This window comes from Canis lupus, chromosome 23 (genome assembly GCF_003254725.2).
Source record: "Canis lupus dingo isolate Sandy chromosome 23, ASM325472v2, whole genome shotgun sequence".
Classification (NCBI taxonomy): domain Eukaryota; kingdom Metazoa; phylum Chordata; class Mammalia; order Carnivora; family Canidae; genus Canis; species Canis lupus.
Window position 1 is genome coordinate 1,015,536 of NC_064265.1, and position 20,037 is coordinate 1,035,572.

Genomic DNA, 20,037 nt, shown 5'->3' on the forward strand with positions numbered 1-20,037 from the left:
TACAGGAAGGCTGACTAAATGCTGATCTCAAGATACCTTGGGCTACTGTTCCTTCTTGATTTTTTAAAGTCGCTTGAGCCTGAGTGCTGGGACAGCCTGCTGGTGAGGGCCATGGAGGGCTCTGTCCACCACTGCCTCCGACCTGTCACCCACAGCCCATAGCTCACACACAACACTGCGTGGAGAACATTCTCCAAAGAAGGCACTTTGGAGGTTGCTCCTAAGAATGTAAAGTATTCTGCTCACACCCTTGAAAAGTCACAGATGGTTACATGGGGACCAAGTGACACTCGACATCCTGTTTTGAAATTATTGCCTCCCATTCATCTATAACCGGGGCTACAGTCTAGGGATTAGAATAGTAAGACCTCAAAACCTAACAGCCCATCCCCTGCCCTGCCCACCAGTTCAGCCTCAAGGGGAGGGCTGTGCATGCCATAGTGGTATAGGGACACAGGCCCTGACCCAGCTTCCTTCCTTAGGATGAATTGTTTCTGAAAGATTGATCTATCCTTCATGCAAAGGACTCCCGGCAGGACCACACCTGAAACCTCCATATGGTCTGGAGTCCCAGGATAACTCAGTTGAGCAATAAAACATTATTCTGTGATGAATTTTGTTCCTACCCTGTGCCAGGCACCAGTGCCGGTGCTGGGGGGAGCAAGCAGGGGAGAAACGCTCCGCCACTAAAGGTCCGGAGCCCTGGAGTCAGTGCGCATCGCCCACGGAACTTTTAAAATGCAGAATGCTCTCCACTGCAATCAAATTAAAATGGGGGTCAGGGAGGGTAAGTACTTTAAAAGCTCCCCGTGATCACAATGTGCGGCCAAGCTTGAGAACCAATGCTTTTGCACATTACTTGTATTTTAAATGTTTACTTATTTTTAAAACGGTGCCTTTTAAACTCCATGTCCCAGGGATCTCATTCAGGGCAGGCCTAACTCAGCAAGCCTGGAACCGGGCCCGGAGCCCTGCATGGCTAACAAGCTCCCCAGTGGTGCCAGTGCTGCCAGCTGCACACTGTGCTTTGGGTCACGTGGCTCTGAACTCTGTTTCTCATTTGGCTTTAACGGCAAGTCTCTCTGGTGGCTCTTCTGCAGCTGGCACGTTACAGGACCAGATGTTGAGGCTACATGGCAGGGGTTTTAAACCTCTGATGCTTTGTAGAGAAGCAGGGGCGGGGTGGACAAAGGAGTGAAACTGTGAGCGACATCAATGAAGCAGGTGTATCTCCATCTCCGTGTGATCTGTGTGCTTGAACCCAGCCCTGCCGGTTCTTGAAAGGTTTCAGATTGCTTCAGAGAAAGAGCCACTGGTTCACCGGCCTGTGTCCTCAAGCACACTGTGACTCCACACAGCCACGTAGAGCCTCTAATGTGCTTTCTGAAACCACCAAGACTCGGTGTCCTTTTCCCAACACCCAGATTGGAGGGTCTATGCACATTTCTCACCCAACTGCCCCAAGGAGAATGAGCTCCGGAGATCCCAACAGATATGCTGAGAAGCTGACAAGACAGTGCCCGGTGGCCAAACTAGTTACAGAAGACACTAGGTTCAGCTATATTAGGCAAGCTTCTCCATTCTGGAACTTTCCAGAGTCTTTAAAATTCTAAAGCCCAAGAAGAAGATGCAAGGCAGAACTTTTCGAGACTTTTCCAGGGAAATCTTAGTAATGTCTCCCAGAAGACTCTTCCCTAGGACATAGCTTGGAAAGACTGCCTCAGCCAGAGTCACGCCTTTGATGAAACTTTCTATGACAGTCACAATTCCCTCCTGGGATACACTAGTGCTACAGGCCACTCACCTGAATCCAGGCTGCCAGATTCTCACATCGGAAGCACCAGCTCTGACCAGGAGGAAGCCAGTATTTGCATGGTGCTTCTCAGATTAGAGAAAATTACAGATTCCCATAAATGTGCATGCCAGGGCCCGTCCCAGAAACCTCAGGTCTCAGTCCTAACAAACACCACTGCTAGAATTATAATTAAAGGAATCTAATATCCAGTGTGGATGCGTTTCAGACAAGAGGTTTTGTTGCTGTTGTTTTAAGTAGGCTCCACACCCAACACAGGGCTTGAAGATCCTGAGGTCAAGACCTGGGCTGAGATCAAGAGTCTGATGTTTGACTGACTAAGCCACCCAGGTGCTCCCTGCCAAGTTTTCTGACTGCACTGTTTTCTCACTGGCTTTCTGAGAACAGCTGCTTTATTTTGACCAGCATTCTCAAGGTGTGCTCTATGGAGCCAAGCATAGGCATCATCTGGGAACTCACTGGAAATGCAGAATCTCAGGCTCCTCCCCGAGGCAGTGAGTCAGAATCTCTGGGTTGTGGACCGGTGGTCTATGCTAACAAGCCCTCCAGGGGATTACTGTGCACTGTGATGTCTGACGATCACCACTTGACCAAAGTGCCCAGTGTAACAGTATCCATCAAGCTATATCCCATCAGCCATATCTTTGGGTTGCTTGTTAGTCTTATTTTCTTTGCAAGTTTATTTTACTTGGTCTTTCCACCACCTGCCCCTCATCACAAAGAAATTGATGCAGAGCCACGTGTGTGTGCTACAGAAAAACCATGCATGCAAACTCCCCAGAGGCCTTTAGGTAGGGCACTTACAGGATGTCCTGAAGAATACACCCTGTTTTTAAAGCCTCTTAGTCATATTTGGGGCCATACTTCTTCCAGTTTCTAACTGTGCTCTTGGTAGAATTGTTTTATTCCCTAAATCCCCAAAGTGGGTGCTCTGGCCCCATTTTCAGTTCCCCTTGGCTAGCTCTTAACCACTGATGAGCATTGCCTTCCCTGTGGGGCAGGGGAGCCATGCTGGCTGCACAGGCAGCTCACCTGGAAGATATAGCAGAGCATCACATAAGCACTCCCAGGGAGGGGAACTGAGTACTGAACAGTTTTAAAAGCTCCCCCATTATTCTAACGTACAGCAGGTTTGAGAACCTAGTGTTAGGATTTGAAGCCTGAGAAAAACAAAACAAAATGCTTGGGAAACTGCCAAGGGCCAAACTGATCACGGCTGAGAAAAATAAAAATGAAGCAAGGAAGGTGGGTCCCTGGTGGGATGGGGAATGAAACCTGTGTGGGGGCTTTCCACAGCCTGACCGCGTCTACTGGTTCTTGTACAGCAGGGTCAGGGTTCACTGTCATTCAGGTGCCAGCATGGCCTGGGTCGATGGTGTCTGTGTCCTCACCACACCAGCCCAAACTCCTGGGTCAGGGCCAGGTGTAGAAAGGAGTCTGGATCTAGGCCATGATGCTGTATGTGCTGTCTCAGATATGCCCACAGGTACCCCCTGGCAGGTCTCATGGGCCCATTGTCCTCCCCACAGAGGACTGCTGCAGGATGAGGGCACCGTGGTGTCTGCAGGGCACTGTGGTCGGGACTCAGCACACCCTCCCCTGCTGCCCGTGTTCCTCTGTACATATTGCAGATGTCTGCATTCCTTGTCTCGGCCTTTGGCTAAGGCACTTCTCCTGACACAATACACTTTCACTCCTACACCACCCCATTCCCCCAGGGTCCATAAAAAGGCAGGAACCTTCTGTCCGGGGCTGCTTGGCAGGGAGATGACCCTACCACCACCACCCCCAGCCTGCACCGTGTGTGATCTGACCCTCACTGAGGGATGTTCCCCGGGGAAAGGAGCGGCTAGAGGGCCAGCGCCTTCTTGGTTGCCCCTTGCCTACACAGGCCCAGTGAGTGAATGGAGCCTTCGTGGTTAATTTCAGTTTGGTTTGTTGTCCTAATTGGCAGCTTGGACACCTGGCAGCTTCACAGACAGGTGCTCAGTTGGTTGTGTCAGAATGAGTGAGCAAATGTGCAAGGCAGGGGCTCTGTCCAGTGATCCTGAGACAGGCTGGGGCCAAGGTCCTGCCATCTTTGCCAGAGCTCAGTGTGTCATCTCTGAACTTTGGCTAAAAGCGCTCTCAGTTTCTAATGTAGCCACAGATGAGATCCCTTTCTTCTTATCAAATTAATGTAAAATGAACTAGAAGATTATTCTGATTAAAGCTTCTTTTTTTTATGAAATCAGATATGGATTTTGCACAGATTGAGATGTGAAGGCAATGAAGCTCTTACCCAGTAAGAGCTGTTAGAATAAATGAACACATACTTGAATGATGGGCACAAACATGGGAAAGACAAGTGTCCTGGGAGAAGCCAAGTCCCATTCTCCCAATCTTCCCAGCCCTCAGCTGCATCCTCACAATCTGCTTCTGACAAGATCTCCTCTCTCTCTCTTTGTCAAAGTGCTTCTCTAAAATATCCTCAAAGCACTGAGCATGCAGTCAAGAGAAACATCAACCAACCACAAGAGGGAAACCCTGGGGAGATGAGGCAGCAGGGGAAGAAGATCTAGCCTCAAATCCCAACACAAAAACAGTTTAATGGGCTGAATGTGTCCCCTAAAATTCATGTTGACACCCTGACCCCCACCGTGTGTGATCTGACCCCCACTGAGGGATGTTCCCCGGGGAAAGGAGCAGCTGGAGGGCCAGCACCTTCTTGGTTGAATGTGACTGTATTTGGAGGTGGGGACTTTGAAGAGGTGATTGAGTTGAAAGAAGGCCATTAGGGTGTGTCCTGACCCAGGATGGCCAGTGACCTCATCAGAAGAGATCTGAACACACAGAGATACCAGAAGAACGGCTCTGTGAGGGTGCAGCAAGGAGGCAGCTGTCTGTAAGTCCAGGGACACCAGGATCTTGAACTTCCAGACTCAGAACTGTGAGAAATCATATCTATGTTGAATCCCCACATGAGCGCTGCCCTTTCATGGCTGTCCCTGTGCATTCACACACTCAGCAGCTAGGCAGAGGGACAAGCACAACACTTACAACAAAGCTAGAAGGCAAGCTGCACCCACACCCAACAACAAAAGGGGACAAACAGCCACCAGCCCCAAACAGTGGGATGAAGTGGACTGCCAGGCCTGAGGAGAGAACCCCAACAGGATCAGAGGGCTTTGAGAGCCAGTCTGAAAACAGCAGCTGAAATGGGGAGGGCTTGTCCCATTCACCAGGGAGAGCCAGGGGTCCACAGTGAGACGAGGCAGGCAGGCCGGGCCATTCCAACCCTGCACCCGGGCCCCCACGGCTCCCATCTAGGACAGAGCCCACGCTGAGGGGAACAGAGATAGAATGGAGCAGGATGCCCTCAGCCACAGTGGTAAGGTGTGCAGGCCATCTGGGAAACTGTTGTTTGACATACAGCAGAACACCTGGAGTTACACATGCTCTCCTCTGAACTAAAGGTTCAGGAAAACTTACTTCATTTAAGAAATGAGCAATAGAAATGAGTCAAGTCCAATACTCCACAAAATTAACATAGGAAAAAAGAGAGTAAGAGCAGAATAACATGCCCACCAACCAGCAGAGCATGCCAGAAATCAAAGCTAAGACCCATTCTTCCAACACACACTAAGACATTAAGCACATTAAGTGACACGAACACCCTTCAGTATTTTTGGAAAAACTCACAAATAAGGTCAAAAAAAAACAAAACAAAAACAATTAGAGATAAAGGAACGTTATTTCAGATGTAAAGACTAAGCTATAGGAATGAAGAACAAATAAACACAAGGACTCTCCTTAAAGAAATAGAAAACAAAAGAGGAACTTTATAAAGGTAAGAACCATGGACAAAAATCTCACATAAAGCAGATAAGAGCCAGAGGGAAAAAATCAGAGGAATGGAAGATAATATCAACCCAGAATGACACTATCAAAACCTATTCAAGTAAAATTATGAAACTTTAAAGGAAAAAGAAAAAATGTCCCCTGGGCATCCAGGCAAAAAGAGGAAGTGACTTGTAATGGAAAGGAAAAAGAATTATCACCAAACTTTTCTACAGCAACACTTGGCAACAGAAAAAAAGATAGAGCAGTATATTTAAAAGACTCATGAGGAAAAATGGGAGCCAAGCATTTTATAGGCAGCCAAACTGATTTAATTATGAAGACCACATACAAACAGCTATCATTATGCACCAACTCAGGAAATAACATTCTCTGGGACATCTCCTGAGGAATCTACTAGAGGGAGCTTCAGAAGACCAAGATGACTACAGGGTCATGCACCTGGGAGCTGGTGGTGGGCATGGGATGCATAGTTACCCACAGGACCAGAACTAGGTAGGGGCCACGGGAGTCTGGAGCTGAGCCAACCAGCAAGTCCCGTGCCATCACAGGGAGTTGGAGAACTCAGAGTGCACGCCGAAGATAATTCTACCTGGGCTGGCAATCATACTGGGAGCAGCAATAATCAGTTGTTATTCTTATTTTGTTGACTTATAATGTGGAATAAAACAATAATTATGGCATACTCTAATTTTGTGGCCTTGAGAATCAGGATTTTTGCTACGGGAGAAATGAGATACAGCTAGAATAGAAAAGAGGGAAGTAAAAGTCTGTAAGTCCTAAATTTGGATCGACAACGGCCCTATGGACTCATTAGCTACTTTACCTTTAAGATAGATAGGTAGAGGGGTGCCTGGGTGGCTCAGTCAGCTGAGCATCTGCCTTCGGCTCAGGTCAGGATTCCGGGGTCCTAGAATAGAGTCTGGCATCGACTCCCTGGTCAGTGGGAAGGCTGCTTCTCCCTCTCCCTCTGACTCTTCTCACTGCTTGTGCTTTGGCTCTCTCTCTCAAATGAATAAATAAAAAAATCTTTAAAAAAGATAGGCAAGAGAGAGAGAGAGAGAGAGAGAGAGAGAGAGAGAAACAATAAGCCACCCAGTAGCAATGAATGTGTTTAGCTTCAAGAATATGATCTTCAGGAGGCCCCGCCCCTCCCAGGGGCCAGGGGAGATGCCACGATGGCGGTGCCAGGTCTGCAGCCCTGGGGCCAGCTGCCCCTGAAAACACGATGCCATTTCACAGTCATCCAGTTGGTCGGTATGCTCCGAGGCATCGCCTCGGGGATGAAGTATCTCTCTGATATGGGCTATGTCCATCGAGATCTGGCAGCTAGGAATATATTGGTCAACAGCAACTTAGTATGCAAAGTGTCTGATTTTGGTCTCTCCCAGGTGCTGGAAGATGACCCAGAAGCTGCTTACACAACAACTGGTGGAAAAATCCCCATAAGGTGGACAGCCCCAGAAGCTATTGCCTACAGAAAATTCTCCTCAGCAAGCGACGCTTGGAGCTATGGCATTGTCATGTGGGAGGTCATGTCCTATGGAGAGAGACCTTATTGGGAAATGTCTAACCAAGATGTCATTCTGTCCGTTGAAGAAGGTTATAGACTTCCGGCTCCCATGGGCTGTCCAGCATCCCTACACCAGCTGATGCTCCATTGCTGGCAGAAGGAGAGAAATCACAGACCAAAATTTACTGACATTGTCAGCTTCCTTGACAAACTGATCTGCAATCCCAGTGCCCTTCACACCCTGGTGGAGGACATCCTTGTAATGCCAGAGTCCCCTGGTGAAGTTCCTGAATATCCTTTGTTTGTCACAGTCGGTGACTGGCTGGATTCTATCAAGATGGGGCAATATAAGAATAACTTCATGGCTGCGGGGTTTACGACATTCGACCTGATTTCAAGAATGAGCATTGATGATATTAGAAGAACTGGAGTCCTACTCATTGGACACCAGAGACGGATAGTCAGCAGTATACAGACTTTACGCTTACACATGATGCACATACAGGAGAAAGGATTTCATGTATGAAAGTACTACAAGCACTTGTGTTTTGTGCCTCAGCATTTCTAAAATGAACGATATCCTCTCTACTACCCCCTCTTCTGATTCTCCAAACATCACTTCATGAACTGCAGTCTCCTGTTCAAACTACAGCCACACACCTTTTGTTTATGCTTCTAACCTGGATTTTAAAATTATGCCTCATAGCTCCTCTCTGAATAACCTGCAGATAAAACCCTGGCCGCTGCAGATTATCACTGACACAATGGTAAATAACTCAGCATGGATGTGTAACTTTGTACAACAGTATTTGGGAAGTGTTCACAAACTTAACCGAAAGGAATTTGGCCAGGTGTGGCTTCCTTAATGATGTATTTAGAGTTTGACGGTAGATAAAAAAGAAATAGTTGACCTTTCTTTCATGTTTTGTGATCAAGTAGCTTCCAAACTGACGTGAATACTTTTAGATAATTATATTCAATTCTATGGATCATATTGTTACTTTATTTTATAATAGTTTAACTGTTGATGCCTGATGTTGTTAGAAGTATTTGCAGAGGGGATCCCTGGGTGGCGCAGCAGTTTGGCGCCTGCCTTTGGCCCAGGGCGCGATCCTGGAGACCCGGGATCGAATCCCACGTCGGGCTCCCGGTGCATGGAGCCTGCTTCTCCCTCTGCCTGTGTCTCTGCCTCTCTCTCTCTCTCTCTGTGTGACTATAATAAATAAATAAATAAATAAATAAATAAATAAATAAATAAATAAATAAAAATAAACCTCAGAATTAAAAAAAAAAAAAAGAAGTATTTGCAGAAATAACCAATGATGTCATTTGGTGAATTCTTGTCAGGTGTGACTACACTAAGAAAGGGGTTATCAGGGAGGGAGAGGGAGAAACATACTGTGCTTTTCAATCTTCTAAGGCTGGTTTGTCTATTTTTTTTTTAATTAACTTCATAGTGTCCTAAATATTTCATAGTAAGTTATTGCTTAGAGGCTTTTCCCCTCTAGGTTTTATTAGCAATAGTATATTTCTCTCCTACCTTATGAAGATCACCCCAGAAAGATCAAGAGTGAAGCTTGAAATAAAACCATGTCTATTCCCTTGGTTCAGCTTTACAAGTTTGCAAAAGCAATTATCAAAGCACTGATAAAATTAGTTATTTTCAGTAGACCTGCTTTGAATAAAAGATCTAAGAATATAGCCTTAGATTTAATGTAAAAGTAATTAAACACAATTTTATGATAGCTATATGGTGGCCCAAAAAATAAACACATCTAGTTGGCTGATGTTGGTGCATTTTGCAAGTTAAAGAATTTTTATATTTTGTTCCTAAAAAATAAGTTCCATGAAAGTGCTGAGCTGTTTTCTAAACCTTTCAAGAGACAAGTATACCACTGCATGTTCCAAAGAGGATATGAACAGACCTAACCCATGAGCATATATAAATCGTGTGTCAACCTGGGCCCAAAACACAGTAACTGAAAATGTGAACACAGCTAGAATGTGTTGTCATAATCATCTCAGAGGCTGCAAAAAAAAAAAAGCAAATATATTTTTCAGTGAATTATGCTGATCAAATTATCAAAAAAGTGCTGCTTTATGAGTAAGTTCAATTGTAAAATCAGCTGTTGCCTGTGAATGTACAGAATGGCTTCTGTGCTGGGTGTGGAAGAGTAGGCAGGATGTGTTGAGAGAGAGAGATTTTAAAAGGAACAGGTTGTCTAAAGATGCTTATTTAATAAATCAGTTTTTCTCTGATCTAAGACCCAAAGGTGCCCAATCCACATTCTCCAGTTCCTACCTAAATCACATTTTTTTTTTTTTTTGGTAATAACAGCTGTCTTGCTATTAAAGGAGACTCACTTTCTTTTATTCTTTTAAGATTTGTTTATTGTCCCATTAGACTAGACCCTTTCACATACATTATTATGCTGATTTATCTCCTGATTTTTGTCTACCACAGCTCAATTTTTCTCATTTCAAAAAAAAAATTGTATAGAGCTAGAAGGAAGAGTCTTTAAGGTATTCCTTAAAGTACACTAAAAAGAAAAAAAAGTGAGAAATTCATCACTTTTTAAGTAAGTGTGTCAGAAATAGCTAGCAACATTTTCTAGCCACCACCTGCATGGTCATGCATCACTCATACACTAACTGCAGTTTGCTTGATACATTTACACAAATCCGGATACATGTAGAGGAAATATAAAAATTCCATATTTACCTGTCTTCAAATATATATTAAATAAGAACAGATGTAAAACAGATTAAATTTATTAATCATATATATTTATTTTTATAATACAACAAAAAAGGTATTTAGAAAAATAAGGAATAGAATAATTATGGTCTTCCATAGGACTCTGTCAGCAACATCTGTATAGTTTGACGAAATGAATTCTATAAAGTATTTAAACTTCTATGAGATGGGCATTCAGTACTTACAAGATTAAAGTTCACTGTTAAGAATTTTTTTCTTGGGATCCCTGGGTGGCGCAGCGGTTTAGCGCCTGCCTTTGGCCCAGGGCGCGATCCTGGAGACCCAGGATCAAATCCCACGTTGGGCTCCCGGTGCATGGAGCCTGCTTCTCCCTCTGCCTGTGTCTCTGCCTCTCTCTCTCTCTGTGACTATCATAAGTAAATAAAAAAAAAAAAAAAAAAGCATTTTTTCTTAAAAGGTACAGAGATCTTTTTCTATATGTGAGTAACTTATATTTCTTTTTTTCCTTCCCCAACATCTTCCTCTAGTATTATAAAACTGCCTTTCTACTCCATCTCTTTCCTCAAATGCTCTTTAAAATTTCTTTAGAATTACATTCATATTTTTCAGAACTGTAAGCATGATAATCTTACGTGTAATTTTGAACCTCATTATGGTCAGAAACACATGGTTGAAATATTTGTGCACGATTAAACAGATATATTAAAAAAAGAATATGATCTTCATAATAATTTTGTGAATTTATTGTTCACTTTTTGAAGATATATGAAATCAATGCAGTGTCTTTATTTTTTTAATAATAAATAATGCAGTGTCTTTAAATAAAGGGAAAGCATCGACCATTTACTCTCATTTTCTTATACAAATCATACATCTGGGAAATCTGTAGTAGATAGTAAAAATGTCTCAAGCACTAAGCATCAGCCGCTGACCTTATGAAAACAGAACCCTTTCGAGGTTCCCTCATTCCTCCTGATGAAAGAACACACCTGCTTGGTCTGGATGTGGATGGTGAGATGACCCCATGCATCTGATCAGACTCTGGATCCAGCTGCGAAAACCAAGCACAGCAGAACCATTACTCCACACACTTACATTCTGCCTACAAAACCCAGCCTGGGAAACTCAGGCCAACGAGGCCGCATCCATCAATGGAAAGGAAAAGAAGTATGGAGAGGGGACTGTAAATTAAGAGACAAATCACATTATTTTTTAAAGATTCAATTCTTAAGCAATCTCTACACCCAACATGTGGCTTTGAATTGACAACCCTGAGACCAAAAGTCTCAGGCTTCACTGACCAAGCCAGCTGGGGGCGCCAAGACACATCACATTTAAACAGAGGAAGAGGAAACTATAGTGTCCAGGGAGTACACATAGTTGCTAAACTAAAACAGTGCAGTGAGATGATCCCAGGTGGGCACAAAAGGGATTCTCGGGGCTAGCAGATCCGTGCCATCACCTGTGTGGTACTTTGAGGGTGTCTGCCTAAAACCATTTACTAGGCCATACATTCAATGGAGTCTTCTGCACCTGTGTTTTATTTTATGACACAAAAAGCTATACAAGAGAAAGTCATATAATCACCTAAAGAGCTTATGGATTCAGAGAATTTCTGATGTGGTGGATCTGAGCTGGAGCCTGAGAATTTACTGTCCTACTTAGCTCAAGAGCAACACTGACACTCCTGGTCTGCACACCAGACTCCAGGTAACGGAGACAGAGAGCAAGCAGATCATCTACTAAATTTATGGATAGTATTGAATAACAATAATAATATAGTGTGTGGCCACTTTGCATGGATTCCAGCTCTAACTACCTCATTTTGCTTACTTATTGCAAATGCCCTGAAGTTGATATGTGCCTTTGACACATGGAGCCACAGAAACGGAGAGGATAGAGTAATGAGTGCAAAGACCAAGGGAGTTGTTCTAGGGTTCACAGCAGGTACATCCAATTCAAGAGCCTGTGACCCCCAGTGACTCCCTTTGGATAGGAGCCATGATTTGACACTGAACAGTAAAAGTAGAAATGTAAAGCTGGTTCCGTTCTTGAAGCATCTTAAGGTGTTGGGAGTTAACCCATGTTTGCCGAACCCCAATAACTAAGAAGGCGTGGGGTCCTGGCTCACTGAGCACCAGCTCCCACATACCTGGTAGGCTGTTGTGCAGTGACGTTTCAGTTAGCTGTGCTGTGTGACAAAACGCCAAGACTTAGTGGCTTAAAATAATAAGAAGTTCTTATTTCTTGTGATTCCATGGTCAGCTAGGCTCCTCTAGGTTTCACTCCTAGGGCACTTACCTGGGACTGGATGGCATAAGATGGCCTCAAGCCCGAGCCTGGAGCCCAGGTGCTAGCTGCCAGCTGCGCCTCACTCTCCTCTCAAAATTTCATAGTCTAGATAGACTTCCAATGGGACAAACCCTGATTCACAAGACCTGTCAAGCCTCTGCAGACGTGGGGAGCCCAGTGTCCACGTGGGGAGCACTACACAGGTTGTGGATCCTGAGAAGCATGGCTTATGGCAGGGGGGGCTAATACAATGCACTCCCCCTCCCAACACGCCCAGGTGAACACGGAGCCTGCCACCACCCCTGGTCCATGCAGCAACAATGAAGGAAGCACTGCCCAACCACAATGTAGCTGGTGCAAAATTGTCCAAGCGGGCTTCAGGGCCACAGTCTCCAACTACAGCTACAGAAAATGATGGCTGGGGGTGGGGGGGGGCGCTTGAGGCAGCTGGCCCCACAGGGTCTGAACTTGGCTGTGCACAGACCCACTGGGCATCAGAAGGAATGCACCACCTCCAGTGGACTCACCAGCATCCATCTGAATCTTACAGGGCCTGAGATCACCCCCAGCTTGCAGGAAAGATGGAGCAGAACCATGCTTGCACCTCTGCAATCTTCCTTCGAGTAGCCTCCTCCTCAAGTGTGGTTCAAGGACCAGCAGCCCCACACGCCCCAGAGCTGGCTAGATACACAGAATTTGTATTTTAACAAAATCTGCCAGTGACTCATGTGCATAAGAAAATTTAAGAAGCTGTAGAGACCATGGACTTAGTTCCTTTAACAAATAAATTTCAAAGACACACACACACACACACACACACACACAAAAGAAATCCATAGATTAAAAGAGATATTTGAAACATGCCAATAAAATGCAATAGGCAGACTTCCTAGGGATCCTGATTTGTATCAGCCAACTATAAATACCTGAACAGGATACTGGATGTTAAGGAATTGTTATTGATTCTTGAGTGTGATAATGCTTCGTGGATTATGTTAAAAACCCTCCTCCTTTAGAAGCATCAAAATGTTTACTGAGAATACAGCAGGATGCTTGGAATAGGCTTTACAAGGATCCAGTGTGCAGTGAATGCGTGGGGCTGGATACAAAGATTGCTTGCATGGAGCAGCTAGCAGTGCGTATGTAGGGGCCCAATAAACTCTCATCTCCACTGCTATCTGGACTGTAAAGCTCTCACAGGAAAATGGTCTTTTACTCTCCCACTGTTTTCATAAGAAGTTACAGACTCCTCATTTTCAGTCCTCTTGAATCTCTCTCTGAAAATTAGGCCCTGGAAAAGATTGTTGTTGTTGTTGTTTGTTCTTATACTTTCAGACATCCTTTCCTGGTGCATTTGGTGCCGGGGCTGAGGTCTGGGAATCACTGATTGAACTCCAGTGTTGTATCGAGAAATAGTCAATCCCGCAGAAGCTCAGCACTGTATCAACAGGGCAGCCAAGAGAGGCAGAAGTCAGGAAAATGGGGTATTGAAATAACCATGATAATTCAAAGATGGAAATAAGTCAGCTTCTTTCTTAACAACAGAGCCAGAAGAGCCTGCTCATTTTTGTCAGATTCTAAGCCCCAGGAAGTGTGATGGAGAGGAAACAGGATGCCAGACCTGGGTGCTCTGCCACCAGCATTTGTGCAGCATGCCAGGCAGTGCCCAGGACCCCACAGCTTAACACAAGAGGAAAATCTGACCTGTGATACTCCAGGTAGGATACCCAAGCTGAAAATCGCAGTTCCTACCACACTCCCTAAAATTCAGCCATTAGAGAGTCATTCCTTTTGAGTTAACAAGCATTCTCATTTAAAATGCATATGCCTCTGGGAACATTAGCACAGATATTGTACTCTGAACAATCTTTTTTTAATAACATCTTGCAGGACTTTAGCAAATTCAAATGCCCACAGGATAGAAACCAGTTACATAAATGTGCAAATCTGGCCAAGAAAGAGACCATAGAGTTGGCAGGGGAAGAAGAATTAGGACTGGTTGTCCCACCAAAAAGCCTTCAAATTAATAATAGTGATAATGCACAGTGCTTAACAATGACACAACAGACATATCTGCCAGCCAATTTTCCACCCCTAAAATGCAAAGGGGCCTGGGTTAATGCTAGTGGTATAACCCTGATGGCAAGTGATGCAGAGCATTTTCTCCTGTGCGTGTTGGCCATGTCTATGTCTTCCTCTGTGAGATTTCTCTTCATGTCTTTTGCCCATTTCATGATTGGATTGTTTGTTTCTTGGGTGTTGAGTTTAATAAGTTCTTTATAGATCTTGGAAACTAGCCCTTTATCTGATAGGTCATTTGCAAATATCTTCTCCCATTCTGTAGGTTGTCTTTGAGTTTTGTTGACTGTATCCTTTGCTGTGCAAAAGCTTCTTATCTTGATGAAGTCCCAATAGTTCATTTTTGCTTTTGTTTCTTTTGCCTTCGTGGATGTATCTTGCAAGAAGTTAGTGTGACCGAGTTCAAAAAGGGTGTTGCCTGTGCTCTCCTCTAGGATTTTGATGGAATCTTGTCTCACATTTAGATCTTTCATCCATTTTGAGTTTATCTTTGTGTATGGTGCAAGAGAGTGGTCCAGTTTCATTCTTCTGCATGTGGATGTCCAATTTTCCCAGCAACGTTTATTGAAGAGACTTTTTTCCAGTAGATATTCTTTCCTGCTTTGTCGAATATTAGTTGACCAAGAGGTTGAGGGTCCACTTCTGGATTCTCTATTCTGTTCCATTGATCTATGTGTCTGTTTTTGTGCCAGGACCACACTGTCTTGATGACCACAGCTGTGTAGTACAACCTGAAATCTGGCATTGTGATGCCCCCAGCTATGGTTTTCTTTTTTCAAATTCCCCTGGCTATTCGGGGTCTTTTCTGATTCCACACAAATCTTAAAATAATTTGTTCTAACTCTCTGAAGAAAGCCCATGGTATTTTGATAGGGATTGCATTAAATGTGCAAATTGCCCTGGGAAACATTGACATTTTCACAATATTAATTCTGCCAATCCATGAGCATGGAATATTTTTCCATCTCTTTGTGTCTTCCTCAATTTCTTTCAGAAGTGTCTTTGGTTTTTAGAGTATAGATCCTTTACCTCTTTGATTAGGTTTATTCCTAGGTATCTTATGCTTTTGGGTGCAATTGCAAATGGGATTGACTCCTTAATTTCTCTTTCTTCAGTCTCATTGTTAGTGTATAAAATTGCCACTGACTTCTGGGCATTGATTTTGTATCCTGCCACACTGCCGAATTGCTGTATGAGTTCTAGCAATCTTGTGGTGGAGGCTTTTGGGTTTTCTATGTAGAGTATCATGTCATCGGCGAAGAGGGAGAGTTTGACTTCTTTGCCAATTTGAATGCCTTTTATTTCTTTTTGTTGTCTGATTATTGAGGCTAGGACTTCCAGTACTATGTTGAATAGCAGTGGTGAGAGTGGACATCCCTGTCTTGTTCCGGATCTTAGGGGAAAGGTTCCCAGTGCTTCCCCATTGAGAATGGTATTTGCTGTGGGCTTTTCGTAGATGGCTTTTAAGATGTCGAGGAAGGTTCCCTCTATCCCTACACTCTGAAGAGTGTTGATCAGGAATGGATGCTGTATTTTGTCAAATGCTTTCTCTGCATCTAATGAGAGGATCATATGGTTCTTGGTTTTTCTCTTGCTGATATGATGAATCACATTGATTGTTTTACAAGTGTTGAACCATCCTTGTGTCCCGGGGATAAATCCTACTTGGTCATGGTGAATAATTTCTTAATGTATTGTTGGATCCTATTGGCTAGTATCTTGTTGAGATTTTTTGCATCCATGTTCATCAGGGATATTGGTCTGGAATTCTCCTTTTTGGTGGGGTCTTTGTCTGGTTTTGGAATTAAGGTGATGCTGGCCTCATAGAATGAATTTGGAAGTACTCCATCTCTTTCTATCTTTCCGAACAGCTTTAGTAGAATAGGTATGGTTTCTTCTTTAAACGTTTGATAGAATTCCCCTGGGAAGCCATCTGGCCCTGGACTTTTGTGTCTTGGGAGGTTTTTGATGACTGCTTCAATTTCCTCCCTGGTTATTGGCCTGTTCAGGTTTTCTATTTCTTCCTGTTCCAGTTTTGGTAGTTTGTGGTTTTCCCGGAATGCGTCCATTTCTTCTAGATTGCCTAATTTATTGGCGTATAGCTGTTCATAATATGTTTTTAAAATCGTTTGTATTTCCTTGGTGTTGGTAGTGATCTCTCCTTTCTCATTCATGATTTTATTAATTTGAGTCTTCTCTCTCTTCTTTTTAATAAGGCTGGCTAATGGTTTATCTATCTTATTAATTCTTTCAAAGAACCAACTCCTGGTTTTGTATCTCTTCCACAGTTATTCAGGTCTCGATTTCGTCGAGTTCTGCTAGAATCTTTACTAACTCTCTTCTTCTGCTGGATGTAGGATCTATTTGCTGTTTTTTCTCTAGCTCCTTTAGGTGTAAGGTTAGCTTTTGTATTTGAGTTCTTTCCATTTATTGGATGGATGCTTGTATTGCGATGTATTTCCCCTTCAGGACTGCTTTTGCTGCATCCCAAAGATTTTGAACGGTTGTATCTTCATTCTCATTAGTTTCCATGAATCTTTTTAATTCTTCCTTAATTTCCTGGTTGACTCTTTCATCTTTTAGCAGGATGGTCCTTAACCTCCACGTGTTTGAGGTCCTTCCAAACTTCTTGTTGTGATTTAGTTCTAATTTCAAGGCATTATGGTCTGAGAATATGCAGGGGACGATCCCAATCTTTTGGTATCTGTTCAGACCCGATTTGTGACCCAATATGTGGTCTATTCTAGAGAAAGTTCCATGTGCAGCTTGAGAAGAATGTGTATTCAGTTGAGTTTGGATGTAAAGTTCTGTAGATATCTGTGAAATCCATCTGGTCCAGTGTATTATTTAAAGCTCTCGTTTCTTTGGAGATGTTGTGCTTTGAAGACCTATCTAGTATAGAAAGCGCTAGATTGAAGTCACCAAGTATAAGTGTATTATTATCTATGTATGTCTTAACTTTGCTTGTGAATTGATTGATATATTTGGCAGCTCCCACATTCGGGGCATATATATTGAGGATTGTTAAGTCCTCTTGTTGGATAGATCCTTTAAGTATGATATAGTGTCCCTCTTCGTCACTCACTACAGTCTTCGGGGTAAATTTTAGTTTATCTGATATAAGGATGGCTACCCCTGCTTTCTTTTGAGGACCATTTGAATGGTAAATGGTTCTCCAACCTTTTATTTTCAGGCTGTAGGTGTCCTTCTGTCTAAAATGAGTCTCTTGTAGACAGGAAATAGATGGGTCCTGCTTTTTTATCCAGTCTGAAACCCTGCACCTTTGATGGGGTCATTAAGCCTGTTCACGTTCAGAGTTACTGTTGAAAGGTATGAGTTTAGGGTCATCATGATATCTATTCAGTCCTTGTTTTTGTGGATTGTTCCACTGGACTTCTTCTTAAAGGGGAATTTTAAGAGTCCCCCTTAAAATTTCTTGCAGAGCTGGTTTGGAGGTCACATATTTTTTCAGTTCCTGCCTGTCTTGGAAGCTCTTTATCTCTCCTTCCATTCTGAATGAGAGCCTTGCTGGATAAAGTATTCTTGGTTGCATGTTCTTCTCGTTGAGGACCCTGAATATATCCTGCCAGCCCCTTCTGGCCTGCCAGGTCTCTGTGGAGAGGTCTGCTGTTACCCTAATACTCCTCCCCATAAAAGTCAGGGATTTCTTGTCTCTTGCTACTTTAAGGATCTTCTCTTTATCTTTGGAATTTGCAAGCTTCACTATTAAGTGTCGAGGTGTTGAACGGTTTTTATTGATTTGGGGGGGGGGGGTCTCTCTATTTCCTGGATCTGAATGCCTGTTTCCCTTCCCAGATTAGGAAAGTTTTCAGCTAGGATTTGTTCAAATACATATTCTGGCCCTCTGTCCCTTTCAGCGCCCTCGGGAACCCCAAATAAACGTAGGTTTTTCTTCCTCAGGCTGTCGTTTATTTCCCTTAATCTATCTTCATAGTCTTTTGTCTCTTTTTTCCTCAGTTTCCCTCTTTGCCATCAACTTGTCTTCTATGTCACTCACTCCTCGTGTTCTTCCACCTCGTTAACCCTCCTCGTTAGGACTTCTAGTTTGGATTGCATCTCATTCAATTGATTTTTAATTTCTGCCTGATTAGATCTAAATTCTGCAGTCATGAAGTCTCTTGAGTCCTTTATGCTTTTTTCTAGAGCCACCAGTAGTTTTATAATAGTGCTTCTGAATTGGCTTTCTGACATTGAATTGTAATCCAGATTTTGTAACTCTGTGGGAGAGAAGACTGTTTCTGATTCTTTCTTTTGAGGTGAGGTTTTCCTTCTAGTCATTTTGCTCAGTGCAGAGTGGCCAAAAACAAGTTGTATTGGGAAAAGGAGAAAAAGAGAGAGAAAGAAGGAGAGAAAAGAGAAAAAGAAAATAGGAAGAAAAAAAGAAAATAAGAGAAGAAAAAGAGAAAGAGAAAGAAAAAGAAAGAAATGGAAAAAGGGTGGGGGAAGCAAACAGAAAAAAAAAAAAAAAAAAAAAAACCCCACGGGGGCTATCTTCTGATTCTGTATACTTTAAGTCCATTGACTTCCCCTGGATCTTGTCCGTCCAGCTGGTCTTCTGGGGGAGGGGCCTGTTGTGCTGATTTTCAGGTGTTAGCACTTGGGGGAGCTGCTCTGCCCCTGCCTGGTGCAGGGCTCAGTGGGGGTTGTTTACCCCGTGAGGCCCCAGGAGGAACAACCGCAGTGGCGGGGCCAGCTCTGGAGCCCTGGAGTCAGCCCCCGCAGTAACCACAGAGCTCTCCGTCTGCAGGGCCTGGATGCTCCGGGCGGGGCCGCTGATCTGCTCAGCTCGGGCAGGAGCGTCCTTGGCGTCCTGGGCCCTCCCGGCCTCTGCCTGTCCCGGGGGAGGCCGGATCCTGGGCTGTATCCCGGCGCCCTGTGCCTCCGGTCTGTGCTGTTGGATTCGCGCTTCCGCCCCGCAGCCCCCTCCGCGGAGCCGCCCCCGAGCCCCCCGAGCTGCTCCCGCCCCGCAGCCCCCTCCGCGGAGCCGTCCCCGAGCCCCCCGAGCTGCTCCCGCCCCGCAGCCCCCTCCGCGGAGCCGCCCCCGAGCCCCCCGAGCTGCTCCGGGTCCCCCGTGCGCGCTGCAGCCCTTAGGGAGCTCGGCGCACTCTCCCGGGGCGCAGGTGCCTGTTAGTGTCCCCGGGAGCCCGAGGGCATCCCCGCCCTCCTGGGGTCCTGCTCCAACCCCCTGCGAGCCCCTTTCCGCCCGGGAAGGTCGGTGCAGCTCCTGCTCCTCCGGGACGGGGCTCTACTGTCCTGGGGACACTCGCCCCGGCCTCAGCCCGGCTCCTGGCGGGGCCCCTCCCCCTTGGAGGCCTTTTGCTTCTTTATTTCTTTTTCCCCGTCTTCCTACCTTGATAGAAGCGCGAACTCTTCTCACTGTAGCATTCCAGCTGTTCTCTCTTAAATCTCATCCGAATTCGTCGATTTTCAGGATGATCTGAAGGTTATCTAGGTAATTTGGTGGGGACAGGTGACTTGGGGACCCTACTCTTCCGCCTTCTTGCCCCTCCTCCTCACTGTGAACTTTAAACATAAACTATAGATACTATAGATACTCGGTGATAATGACATGTCAGCAAAAGTTCATTTATTATAACAAATTTGACACTCTGGTGAGGATTTTGATAGCTGAAGAGGCTGTGTGTGTTGGGGAGCAAGGATATATGGGAAACTTCTGTACCCTCTGATCATCAGGCTGTACACCTAAAACTGCTCCAAAACATAAAATCCATTAAAAAATAAGTTTAAGAAAATGCGTCT

At 44.5% G+C, this 20,037-nt stretch overlaps 1 protein-coding gene across 5 annotated transcripts in view; it reads right to left on the bottom strand.

Moving 5' to 3' along the window:
* The window catches only part of LOC112668863 (cystatin-9-like), a 1,128,704-nt gene that overhangs the window by 965,704 nt on the left and 142,963 nt on the right, over positions 1 to 20,037 (bottom strand). For 2 of the 5 annotated variants that reach the window (XM_049100023.1, XM_049100022.1), the window contains one exon: positions 10,310 to 12,858. The exons of 1 other annotated variant lie outside the window; for it this stretch is intronic. In XM_049100023.1, the coding sequence (XP_048955980.1) occupies positions 12,580 to 12,858 (279 nt within the window). In that variant the 3' untranslated portion in view covers positions 10,310 to 12,579. 2 more of the 5 variants (XM_049100026.1, XM_049100024.1) reach the window with 2 other exon arrangements.